The sequence below is a fragment of the Octodon degus genome, unplaced genomic scaffold (assembly GCF_000260255.1).
Source record: "Octodon degus isolate 3935 unplaced genomic scaffold, OctDeg1.0 scaffold00081, whole genome shotgun sequence".
Classification (NCBI taxonomy): domain Eukaryota; kingdom Metazoa; phylum Chordata; class Mammalia; order Rodentia; family Octodontidae; genus Octodon; species Octodon degus.
In genome coordinates, this window is record NW_004524657.1 from 7048133 (window position 1) to 7060356 (window position 12224).

The window sequence follows — 12224 nt, forward strand, 5'->3', positions numbered from 1 at the left end:
AACTTGTTCATACACGTATGCACATTCAACACCTATCTTAACCCTAACTCTACATCACACTGTACCCTCAGCTCTGGAAGTTATGACTATAATGCAACCCAGGAAATTCATGGAATTTAAAGGTCTTGGAGTCTTTGTGACTTCTCCCAAATGAATTAGTAATATGAAACTTCTGAAATCTTTTCTCAGATCTTACAGAACTAGAGCCCCAAATCAGTTGTTTTGTGTTTATTTTTGTTGCTAAATCCTTAGCTGCTACTACTGTGAACAGTGATAGAATGAAAAGACAGATGTGATTTTGATGACTTTCACCAATGAAAAAAGTCTATCCCTTGGGACCTCACAAATCTCTTACCTTGAGTTTAGCTCTCAAGCCAGATTGAGTCAGATTTGAGTCCCAGAATAAATCTGGACCAGAAAGAACTTCCCTCGGGACCTCAGAAGAGGGAACAAAACCAATCTGGAGAACAAGACCTTGAAAAAGAACTATGTCAGGCTGTCTCCACCTAGTGGCAAATAACATCACAGGAAAGAATTGCATTTGTTTAAATCTCTGTTGGGACAGTCAATCTCTTTCTTCTTAAAAGTTATTCATGTATTGTGAATAGAGACGAAACTATTCAAAAGAAAAGAGAAACTGTGATGGGGAAAGGCAAAAGGAAGGAAAGGAAAAGAAAAAAATACACACACACACACACGATAGTTAAAATGATACAGCTAGTTTTGCTTAGTACATTGAAAAGAAAGGTTTGTGCCAGCATTGTTTGGACAATATTTTATGCCTATATCTTACACTCTAAATAATTAGTATGAACATAACAATGTATTAATTGTTGTTATTCTCCTATCAGTCTGTTCTAAAACTCTGTTTTGTTATTTTATTTTTCTTTAAAATTAAAAAAAAAAGTTATTCTTGGAAAAACAGGTGTGGTGGCACACAGCTGTAATTCCAGAACTCTGGGAAGCTGAAGCAGGAAGATGTGAAGTGCAAGCTTAGCCTGGGCAACATAGTGACTTAGTGAAACACTGTCTGAAAATGTAAAATAAAGAAGGGTCTAAGGATGTAAGTCAGCACAAAGGCCCTGGGTTCAATTCCTGGGAACATGAACACACACACACACACACACACACACACACAGGTCTTAGTACTTCCCAAGATAATAACCACCACACACTTTTGTATACAAATGTAGCTAAGACATAGAAATAGTTTTCTATTCAACATTTTAAATTTTGAGACAACAGAAAAAGAACATGAAGCCAAAATGTACAACTAATAAAAGTGTGTAAAATACAACACAGATTCAAAAGCTCTGCTTAACAAAAGGAGACTCAAGCAATCTTCCTAAAATTTTCTTGTATCTGAAGTTGTACCTCACAGGTCTCTGGGTCTTTTAATGGGTAGAAGGAGCTGACTAGTGCCAACTGCTCCCCCACTGGAGTTACACGAGTGCCACCTAGCGTCGCTTGTTAAGAGAACCCAGAGGGACCATCCAGCTTAATTTACCTCTTCGAAAGAAACCACAACCTTGAGACTACTGAAGCAAGGCCACACATCTTTGATTCATTACCAGGCCGGGATCAGAGACCAAGTATTCTGCTTCAGAGTCTCTCCAGGTGGGGATAATCTCTTCAACAAGAGATAACTTTTACAGCTTGAGGGTCAGGAGTCTTGACAGCTGGACTCTGCCCAAAATGAAAGTCTATACCTTCCAGGGCCTTAGTTTCTCTTTCCATTGAATTCCTGAAATAATATTTGCTTGCTCTTAAAGCCTCTGAGACAGAACAGAGAGTGGAATCTGTCAGGTTCCCATTGACACTTGGTCTGCCTCTTTTAATGAATTAGTTGTACAAGTGATCAAATTATTTCCCACAACTAAGTAGCCCCAAATCATCAGCCTTAAGTCACTGCTATTTCTTCTTTAGTTTAGTTTTGTCTTCATTTTAGTTTATCAGTACATGTGTGTAGTTCTTAATGTTTCCATTCCTTGTATAAAGTTAGTACATGAGCACAGCACCTCTTTATTCCTTTTTCTACCTCCTTTCCTTTCCCTTCCTCCTTGTCTCTTGACCTCCTGCTCCTTTTTGGTGCATGTTTGCAGCACATAACGCTGATGGTCCTTGTGTGGAGTTGGTACACATACATGACACATGCTAATTCCGTTGTACTTCCTTTCTCTTGTCCTTTCTTCTCTCCCTCCATCTCTGGACTCTTCCTTTCCTTTAGAATGATCCTCTCCTCACTCCCTACTATTTATCTGTTACTCATTTTTTACTCTGGGTTTCTCATATAAGAGAAATCACATGATACTTAAACTTGTGTGTTTGACATATTTCACTTCCCATTAGGGTCTCAAGGTGCTTCATTTTTCTACAAGTGACTCAAGTTCATAGTTCTCTATGTACTCTACTGTATGTAAATATCAAATTTTCTTTCTCCATTCACCCACAGATGGACATATAGACCACTTCTAAGATGTGGACACAGGAATTGTGCCACTATAAATATGGGTTTGCATGTATCGCTGTTATATGGTGTCTTTAACTTTTCCATAGGGACATCTAGAAGGGGAATAGCTAGCTTGGTCAAATGTAACTTCTAGATATAGTTCTCTCTCCACTCCTCCCAGTTTTAGTTTTCTGAGGAATCACCATAGCTGTCAATTTTGGGGGGCTTTCTGCTTCAGTCTCTACCTCTGTGAAAAAAATGAATCTGCCACTGTTTCAGAAACCACTTGCGGAGAACATTCCAGTGGAATCAGCCAAGCTTGGATTTCCAGAAGCCGAGTATTCTCCAGTTCTCTGGATATAGTTTCCCTTTGAGATTAGTTTAGGCCAGTGATTCTCAATGTCTCTTGCACATTAGCATTGCCTAGAGAAAATTTAAGATACACCCAAGGTCTGGCCATAGAGCAGCATAGTCAGAATCCTTGAGTGACATTTGTACATTGTAATGTAGGATTTTTAAATTATTTGAATTATTCTGATTCTCAGAGGACTGAATAAAACACAATGGTAAGCGGAGCTGGTGCTAAGTGGGAGAGAAGAGAAGTAAATGTAGGAGGAAAAGGTATTCCCACGAGGGCTTTGACGAGAACTTGGTCTGTACTAAAGTGTTCAACAAATGACTGCTGGAAGAAAAGTCTCCAAAGTGAGATCGTTTGGGGATACTAAAGGGATTCATAAACTGTAAATGATTTCAAGATTTTTCTTACATCTTCATGGAAGAAACATTTCCAAAGAACAGGAAGAAAACTTTAAGAGAAACAGACAAGTTCATATATATCAAGACGAAATATTTTAAAACATGAATGCTATTCACATATACATTTCTTTCTATTTCCTTCTCTTTTCCCAAAATTTCTCAAATCCTCTATTCAAATCACATGTACTAAATCCAAAGATGTCTATTTAAGATGACAGCCAACTATGCAAAAGGCTTCCCTACCACTTCTCTGAGGAAATAACCAGTGAGGTGTGGCCTGAGGCAAGCCTGGAGGCTAACTAGATGAGGTGTATGGATGGTTAGAGTCTGTTAGATTGCTCAAGTTAGAGGAGATCATATGTGCAGAAGCCTTGTGCTGGGGAATAGTGTAGTGTTCTTCAAGAACAGAGAGGTCAGTGTGAGAGGAGCAGAACATGGTATCAAAAATGCTAAAATGGGGGCCAGAGAGATGGCTCAGTAGAATAAATGCTTTTCTGGCAAGCATAAGGGCCTGAGTTCAATCCCCAGTTCTGCAAAAAGAAAAAAAAAAAAAAAAAAAAGCTAAAATGTTGAGGTTTAAAAAAAGCAGAGCACATCTTCACATGCATACATAAATATCACACACCACTCTCTCCTAAGCTCACAATTGTTTCCCTGCCTGATCTATCCTGCTTTTATTATCTCACCTTCTATCATTGACTGCTGACATTCTTAAATCTATAATTACAGAGCTTTCTAATATTTTATTCTCAAAAAATATCTAACATGTTCATTGGAAAACAAGTAATAGATGTATAAAGGAAAAGTCTGACCAAATCCTGCTCATCACAAATTACCACATTTAACAATTCTATAAATATTTATGATCTTATACTATTCTATGTGCATGTCTAATTTTGGGAAAATGAGATCTTCCTAGATATTTTATTCTGTAACTTGGATTTTTACTTAATAGGAACATCCATGTCAGTATGCATATCTCTACTTCATCTGTTTTAGGGGTAACATGGTATTTTAGTATGCAGATGAATCACTCAATAATTAGGTTGACACTGATTCATTGCTATTACAAGCTTAACACATTAGTGAGCATCTTAATATACACTCTTACTCAATTCTGCAAACATATCTGTAAGATAAATTGTTAAAAGAGACTGTTTCTAGGATAGTCATACCTTAAATTTTTTAAATATTTCCAGATTCTCATTTCAAAAATGTTGTATAAATTCACTTCCCATAGACAGCATGTGAGAGGGTCTATTATCATTCTCTGCCACATCTCACCAAAATAACCTGGACCAAAGCTTCTCAGGATTTATTACTTCAGATTTAATCCACTTTGGGGGGTGCAACCCTGTTTTAAAGTACTGTATACACCCCATTACCAAAATACTTCTATTCCCAACAGATCTTCTTCCTGAACACTACTAGCTGGAATACACTCCACTGCTTGCTTATCTGACTTTGCTGTCTCCAGTCTCTTCCAACTCAATCTGACATGTGCTCACTTCCACATTTGTCTTTGGGAAACTCTTGGTGAATCACATGGTTCTCTCCATACTAGAGCAAATCCTTGCTGAGTCATCTTTTTCCATTTCCTTTATAGAGCAACTCATCTCTACTTTCCAAACTGATGTACTTTCCCAAACACCAACATAATTGGTGCTTTTTCCACATTTGATCATGCTGATACCTCTTGGAAGTTCTTGCCTATATAGCGTCTACTTGAACACTATCCCAGTGAGACATAAAGGTCCAGATGGAGAAAATGTTAGGAATGCAGATTATATAAAATACCATAGAACACTGAAAAGATTGTAACCACGGAAAATTTAAGAATTCATTAGGTTAGGTACAAATACAAGCTTTGTGCTGGCAAATGCTTTGGATAAATAAGTACTTTTTAAAATGACAATATTTTCATAGAAGGAATAAATTATTTTGCTTGAGGCAAAAAAATGATATCAGAAGAATTTGCTTTCGCCAGTAAGAATTTCCTTAAGCAGAAGCAGAAATGTCCAGTTAGGGTTTTTGAACAATGCACCTACTTATATTTAAAAAGGATCTGAATAATGCTCTCCTTTACCATTTATCTGCATTAATTTACTTTTTTGTTTAAAACAAATATCGCAATTACTTTTACTTCTAAAGAGGTGCTTCTTAAATTATGAATATAGAAAACTACCTGCCTATTTGAAGTTGGATTTTATATTTGTTCATTGTTAAATTATAGAATTGAAGAATTAAAGGATTAACAGAAGTGCTTAGAACAATGGCATACAACAGATGCTCTACAAGTGTCTTCAGTAATAATGCATATATATTTATATATATTATTCAATCCATTAATTTACTCATATAGCAAATTACAGTTATGTAGCAGGTACCATGCCAAGTTTTGGAAATGTAACGATATATTAGTCCTATCCCTAATATCTCCTGTGTAATGGAGAAAACAAATATATAAACACATGATGGAAACAAAATTGATAAATGCAATAACTGAGTAACATTTAAGGAGTAATGGTAGCAAAAGGTAGACACGAATAAATTTGCTAGAACCAAGTACTTGAAGGAGGTTAGTAGACTATGACAAAGTGGAGATAGTGAGTTTCAACAAGGACATAAATAAAGTTATGGTGCAGCAGGGTACCATTGGGGCTGAAAAGAAGTTATAAGGAAAAATAAGAAAGTACCATCAGAGACAGGGACTTACTCACTAAGTCAACTAAGTTGCCCAGGCTGGGCTAAAACTTGTGATCTTCCTACCTCAGCCTACCAGAATGCTAGGAATGATAGTTATTTAAAGATACAAGTAAGAAAAAAAATACAAATAAAGGAAATATTTTGAACATTGAGAAAACATTTTCCCTTATAATATAAAAAGGAAAATCCCCAGGAAAGTTTAGAATTCTGAAATACATGATTTTTCTAGAAACAAAAATGAATATTTTGTCATTTAACAAGAATTTTGGGACACTATCCATATGCTTAGTTCTACATTTGGAGGAGTCTGCAAAAGATTTTAAAAATGGTTGTCAGTGTTGGGGTTAAGAATTATGGGTGTTGGGGCTGGTGAGATGGCTCAGTGGTCTAAAGCACCTACTTAGAACAAGCTAAGCTAAACAAAGCACAGGGACCACAGTTCGATCCCCCAGCACCACATGCCAGCCAGCCCCGCCCCCTGGTGGGCTGAGCTGGCCACATACACACAAAATAAATAAATAAATATTTAAAAAAAAAAAAAAGAATTATGGGTGCTAAATGACCACACACCTAGATTTGAGGGCTTGTTAATAATCATTTACAAGCTCTGAGGACATAGAAGTAAACAAGGCAAAGATGACATGGGCAAGGATCTTAGGGACAAGTTTGATGGTTTCAGTTGAACTCTTACTCTGGGGGAAGGTAGTCATCCTGTCATTTGTTCATTTAACAAATATTTATCAAGAATCTACTATGTGTCACAGCCATAGTATGAATTAAATATATACAAAACAACATAAATTACATAATTTAATGGCACCAAACACCAAATAATTGATGAATAAGAGTTTTATGGTGTTTTTTACATTTTCATTCAGAACAAGACACTTCTAATTTTACTTTTATAAAAATGAAATATGATTTTATGAAAAAATTACTTTTTTGTACTTTTGTACAGTACAGGGTTTACAGGATCTTACTACACAAATCAGACTCATAGTGATCATTGTTTTCAGCCTCCCAAGCACTGGGAGTACAGGCACCAAGCCCAGCCTCAATCTCCAGCTCAGCATGCTCTAGGGACAGGGCCAGCACAGCATGCCGGGATCAAACCCTGGGCCCTGAGTCTACCTAAGCAGGTGCTTTAATCTGCTGAGCTAACTGGCTAGCCCTCATGAAAAAAAATTATGACAATCTCTCTTCATTTGAATGTAGGATCTGCAATTAAATGCACAAGTGGGCTGGTGAAACCTGCCTGTAATGCCAGAACTTAGGAGGCTGAGGCCAGAGGATCGCCATGAGTTTGAGGCAAGCCTGGGTTATATAGTGGACTCCAGGCCAGCTTGAACTATGCAGTGAGACCCTGTCTCAAAAAAATTGAATGCCCAGGAAGAGAGTATACAATGTGTTAATTATTGAACTGTCCTATCAATTTGATTTGAAACTGTCTCATTGCTATTTGTTTCTCAATAAAACTATGGAAAAAAATTGTATGCACAAAGGTCAGCAAGGAAGATGCTCCATTACTTTAACATAACTCCAGGTTTATAAGGGAAAAAGCTCTAATCCTTTCTGATCCAGAAGGATATAACGAAATACAAAAGCAGAGGGAGTAAGTAGTTAGCATCATTGATGAAATCTTACAGTTGAGAAAGAAGATATGAGAATCTATGAAATACTATGTATGTTTCATAGTGAAATCTTCTATAGCTCTTATAAAATGATGTGGTTTTATTTTAACCAGAGGTCTACAACTGGGAATTAACAAATTTTACTTGCTATCTCACACTGATACTTTTAGGTATTCAGTAATCCAATTAAATGGCAAAATTTGAGTTATTAAAAGAATACCTGTGCATACACACATGCACATATATGCACATGAGCGCATGCACATACACCTACATTTCAGAAAATTAACTCCATAGTCAACTGTTTTAAGACAATGTTGTGCTGTGTAAACCAGGCTGACTTCAAACCCACTGCAATCCTCCTGACTCAGCCCCCAAGAGCTGGGACTACAGGCATGTGCCACCTCCAAAAAAATTGAAGCCAGCTAGAATACATTCTTTGGTCACTGCACAATTCTTGTCATCTCAGTAAGTCAGATATGTTGGGGGGAATGTGGACAAAACCACATCCAGAGCAAAAGAAAGGGCTTATGATCCAAGGCTCAACAATCAGCAGGATCTACACTAATTCAACAACTTATAAAAGTGTACTTTTATGTTTTCACCAGAGAAGGTCGGGGAAAGGTGTAAATGATGTTGAGAAAAGAGCAAAAGAAAGATGAGAAAGTTTTAGGACTAGAATTACCTACCTTTGAGATTTGTAGTCACTCAGCAAATGGAATCTTTTTTTGGGGGGGGGGAGTGCCGGGTCTCACTATGCAGCTCAGACTCCTAGTGATCCTCCTGTTTTCAGCCTCCCTAGTACTGGGATTACAAGTGTACACCACCATGCGTGGATTCCATCGCTGGCTTAGCATGCCCTGGGGCAGGGCCAACGTGGTATTCGGTGCCAGGGATTGAACTCTGGCCCCTGCGCTTGCCTAAGCAAGCACTTAGTCCGCTGAGCTATCCAGCTGGCCCTGTGCAGATGGAATCTTAACAACCTAGGGCATCTGTTCAAGGAAAGAAAGAAAAAAAGATACTAAATCTCAAGGACTAGACCTCATAGACAGATTCCTAGAATTATCCCTGGAGAAGAGAGGACATCCTCATGGTCATGAACATCATGATCTCTAAGTGAGCACTAAGTAGAACTTAGAACAGGTTGATGAGTAAAGAGCAAATGATACAAACACCTGGGAGATACCATCACCACATGATTGTCACTGTGTACCATTATACACCAATACACTACTGGTCTTATCTAGCTCCTGATATTTAATTTGTAACCCTAGTGCAAAATAAAAACAAGAGGCTCCTTTTCCCACTATTTATTTATTTGTTTACTTGGTACAGGGTCTCACTATGCAGCTTGAACTTGCAGTGATCCACCAGTCTCAGCCTTCCCAGTGCAGGGATTACAGGTGTGTACAATCAGGCCCATTTTCCTTGGCTGGCACAGCAGCTACAGCATGCTGTACTGTGGATCCAACTAGGGTCCTTGTGCTTTCCAAGCAGATGCTTAGACTGCTGAGATATCTCCCCAGCTTCCCACAATTAAAAATATAAATTTAGGATGGCATTAGCAGAGCATTCAACCAAGCACAGGACCTTCCTAAGAATAAGGCCTAACACTATTGTTCAGTCATACACCCATACAGCAGGCTCTGACCCTATTGAAGAGAATAGATGTCAGCTTTGAATTTACTGACAGAATGAAGAATTGCTTAAAAATTTCAAATGACATATTTTTGATACTGTTGTGAATTGTGTCTAGATGTTCTGCCCAAAGACTCATGTGGTCATGGGTGGGGTATGTTGGAGGTGGCTGGATCTAGGGTGGGTGATGTTGACATTGTGTGATGCTGGAATTAAGGGTATGATGCTGGGATTAATGGTGCCCCATCCTGGGTATGAGTGCTCCCCACCTAAGAGTGAATAGCCTCAATGGCATATAAGGGACAAGACAGAGAGAGTCCCCCTGCCATCACTTGCTGCTTGCAGGTGGTTCTCTCCCACTTTACTGCTTTGCTGCCTTCTACCTGCCCTGCTTTGTCATGGACTGTTTCTTCTCTGCAATGCCCTTTGCCATGTCGCCCTGCCTTGATGACAGCTGACTATGGACTGAAACCTCTATAAAATGGGAGCTGAAATAAACCTTTTCTCCACCTGTAACTCCTGGTGTTGGGTATTCTGTCTCAGCAATGATAAAAGTAACTAAGCAATGAAAAAAGTAACTAAGAAAAATACAATACTTTAATCATACAAACAACAAAGCAGATATTAATTTGATTACACTGAAAACGAGTCACAATTTAGGGATAGAATCACCTTAGACAGTGAACAATTACTAGTCATGTCATTGAATAGTTTTTAAATAGTTTCAGAAAAGCTTCTGAACACCACTGGCAACAACTGAAGGGATCTAACAAAGGTCCTGCATATTCAGATGACAATTTGACCTAAACTCATACTTTTTTTTTTAATAAAGGGCCTCTAAACTTTATTACATGAAAAAGAATCTTCCCCAATGAAGAACTGAACATTAAACAGTGCTGAGGCCTGGAATGCAACACCATTCAGGCAGCTCTGGATTATCTTCCTTTTGGAAAAAGTAACCATATTTATGGTGATCAAGGAGATAGCTATACTGTTGTGTACTGTATTTTAACCAGAGTTTTAAAAATTGTTAAACCTTTATATAGCAAAGTACAGACTTTATAAAGAATATCATGTATCTTGGTAGCTATTTCTTAGCTCTTAGGAAATAAAATATTAAAAGTGTAAGCCAAGTGTAGTGGTATGTGCCAGTAATCCCAATTGGTGAGACAGGAGGATTGGATTGTTTGAGTCCACTAAACAATTCTGACTTTCGGGGCAACCCACTTGGGTCCCCCTTCTGTCCTTCTCTTGGATAGAAACTTCCTTTTCTCAATAAATATATTCTGCTCTTAACCTCCAAACAAAACAAAAACAAAAAAACCCAAAAAAATCAATCCTGACTTTTACACCAGTCTGGAGTCATGCCCATCCTGGGCAACAATGGGAGACCTTATCTCTTTTAAAAAAATAAACTTTTTTTTTTTTTTCCTTGAAGCAATTTTCTTTCCATGCTAAATGTTAACGGGGGCCAGGGAAATAGCTCAGTAGAGTAAGCGCTTGCCTGGCAAGCGCAAGGGCCTGAGTTCAATCCTGGGTTCCACCAAAAAAAAAAAAAAAAAAAAAAAAGTTAACAGCCATACATATTTTTCTATACAATTTTTTAAAGCACACATGCATCTATTTATAATGCATTGTCTTTTTAGCACCAAACATAACTGACACTATCAGCGTTATTTTGTTCAACACCCAAAATTTTCAGATTTATCTACACTGTTACACGTAGTTCTACCTCCCCACTGTTTCCAGGACTTGCAAAAGTATTTCCGTAGGCCCATGGCCGCAGTGTGTGCTCACCCCGAAGTCCCCGGGGGCTCAGGGTAGTTGGAGGGCGGCTGTTTTGGTTGCGCAGGTGGAGTGGGTGGAGCTTCTCTGTGGTGTCCATGAGTGGTACTGGGGGCTGCGTGAGAAAGAAAAGGCTTGGGAGCGCTCCCTGTTTGAAATTCCATTTCCAGAATTCTAAATTTGAACTTGAGAACGATTGTTTTTCTTTCTGGCTGGCTCAGGCTGCCTTAAGGGCGGGTCTGGTAATGGAAGTGGAGGTGGGGGTCGAACTGCGGCATCCTGCACCTGACTTCATTTCCAAGAGCAGTCGCTTAAACAACTGTGCTAAAGGGCAGGGCCCCCTAACTTGAACTTGAACTTCCCAGCTGTTAAGATACATTTAATGTAGGCTAGCGCAAATCTTACTTACTATTTAGCTTGCTTCGTACCATTAAAGATTAAAAAATGTTTTTGACTGGGCCCTACAAATAGGGGTAGTCTAAACTTACATCCCTTTGTCTTCGAAAGTTGCAGTAGGGGGGCTGGTGAGATGGCTCAGTGGTCTAAAGCACCTACTTACAACAAGCTAAGCTAAGCAAAAGGACAGCGACCGCGGTTCAATCCCCAGCACCACATGCCAGCCAGCCCGCCCCCTGGTGGGCTGAGCTGGCCACACACACACACACAATAAATAAATAAATTAAAAAAAAAAAAGTTGCAGTAGCAAATTAATTGCAATAGGGGTCTCCTTTTACGCCCCGTGTAAATCCCTACTTCACCTCCTCACTTCACTGGTTAGGACTCCGGTAACTTTCAAATTAGACGCCAGTTTGGAAGACGCTAAGCACACGCCCAGAACCGCGACTCCACGCTCCCGATGCCGCCTACTGCGACCCGTCAGCCAAGCCCGCCCACTGCGCCCCGCGGCATCCTGGGAGTTGTAGTCTTTGGAGGGGCAGTGGCGGCCACCAAGCCTCCTCCCTCAATCGCCCGACGTGCCTTTTGCCCTCAGGACGCCGTGACGTCGCGTTCTTCCCCTCTCTCCCCTCCCTACCCTCCTTCCTTCGCGGCGGAGAAGGTCGATCCCGGACTTCCGAAGACCTTTTACGACGTTGGGTCTGGGAGTCCGTCTTGGCAGCAGGTCCACTTTTCGGCAAAGTGACGTGGACGTCAACAGCAATGGCGGAAGGAGAGGAGGTCTTGCCGCTGCCAGCCTTGAGCGGCGACGGCTGGTGAGTGAAAGCCCAGGACTATTTCTCACGGGTCCTTTAATCTTGCTT

At 39.5% G+C, this 12224-nt stretch overlaps 1 protein-coding gene across 2 annotated transcripts in view; it reads left to right on the forward strand.

The window, feature by feature from the left end:
• Nucleotides 1-11920: 11920 nt before the first annotated feature.
• Tbc1d23 (TBC1 domain family member 23) overlaps nucleotides 11921-12224 on the forward strand; it is a 69097-nt gene continuing 68793 nt past the window's right edge. The window contains exon 1 of one of the 2 annotated variants that reach the window (XM_004636583.2): nucleotides 11921-12176. In XM_004636583.2, the coding sequence (XP_004636640.1) occupies nucleotides 12124-12176 (53 nt within the window). In that variant the 5' untranslated portion in view covers nucleotides 11921-12123. The remainder of the gene's footprint in view (nucleotides 12177-12224) is intronic. The other variant, XM_004636584.2, reaches the window with a different exon arrangement.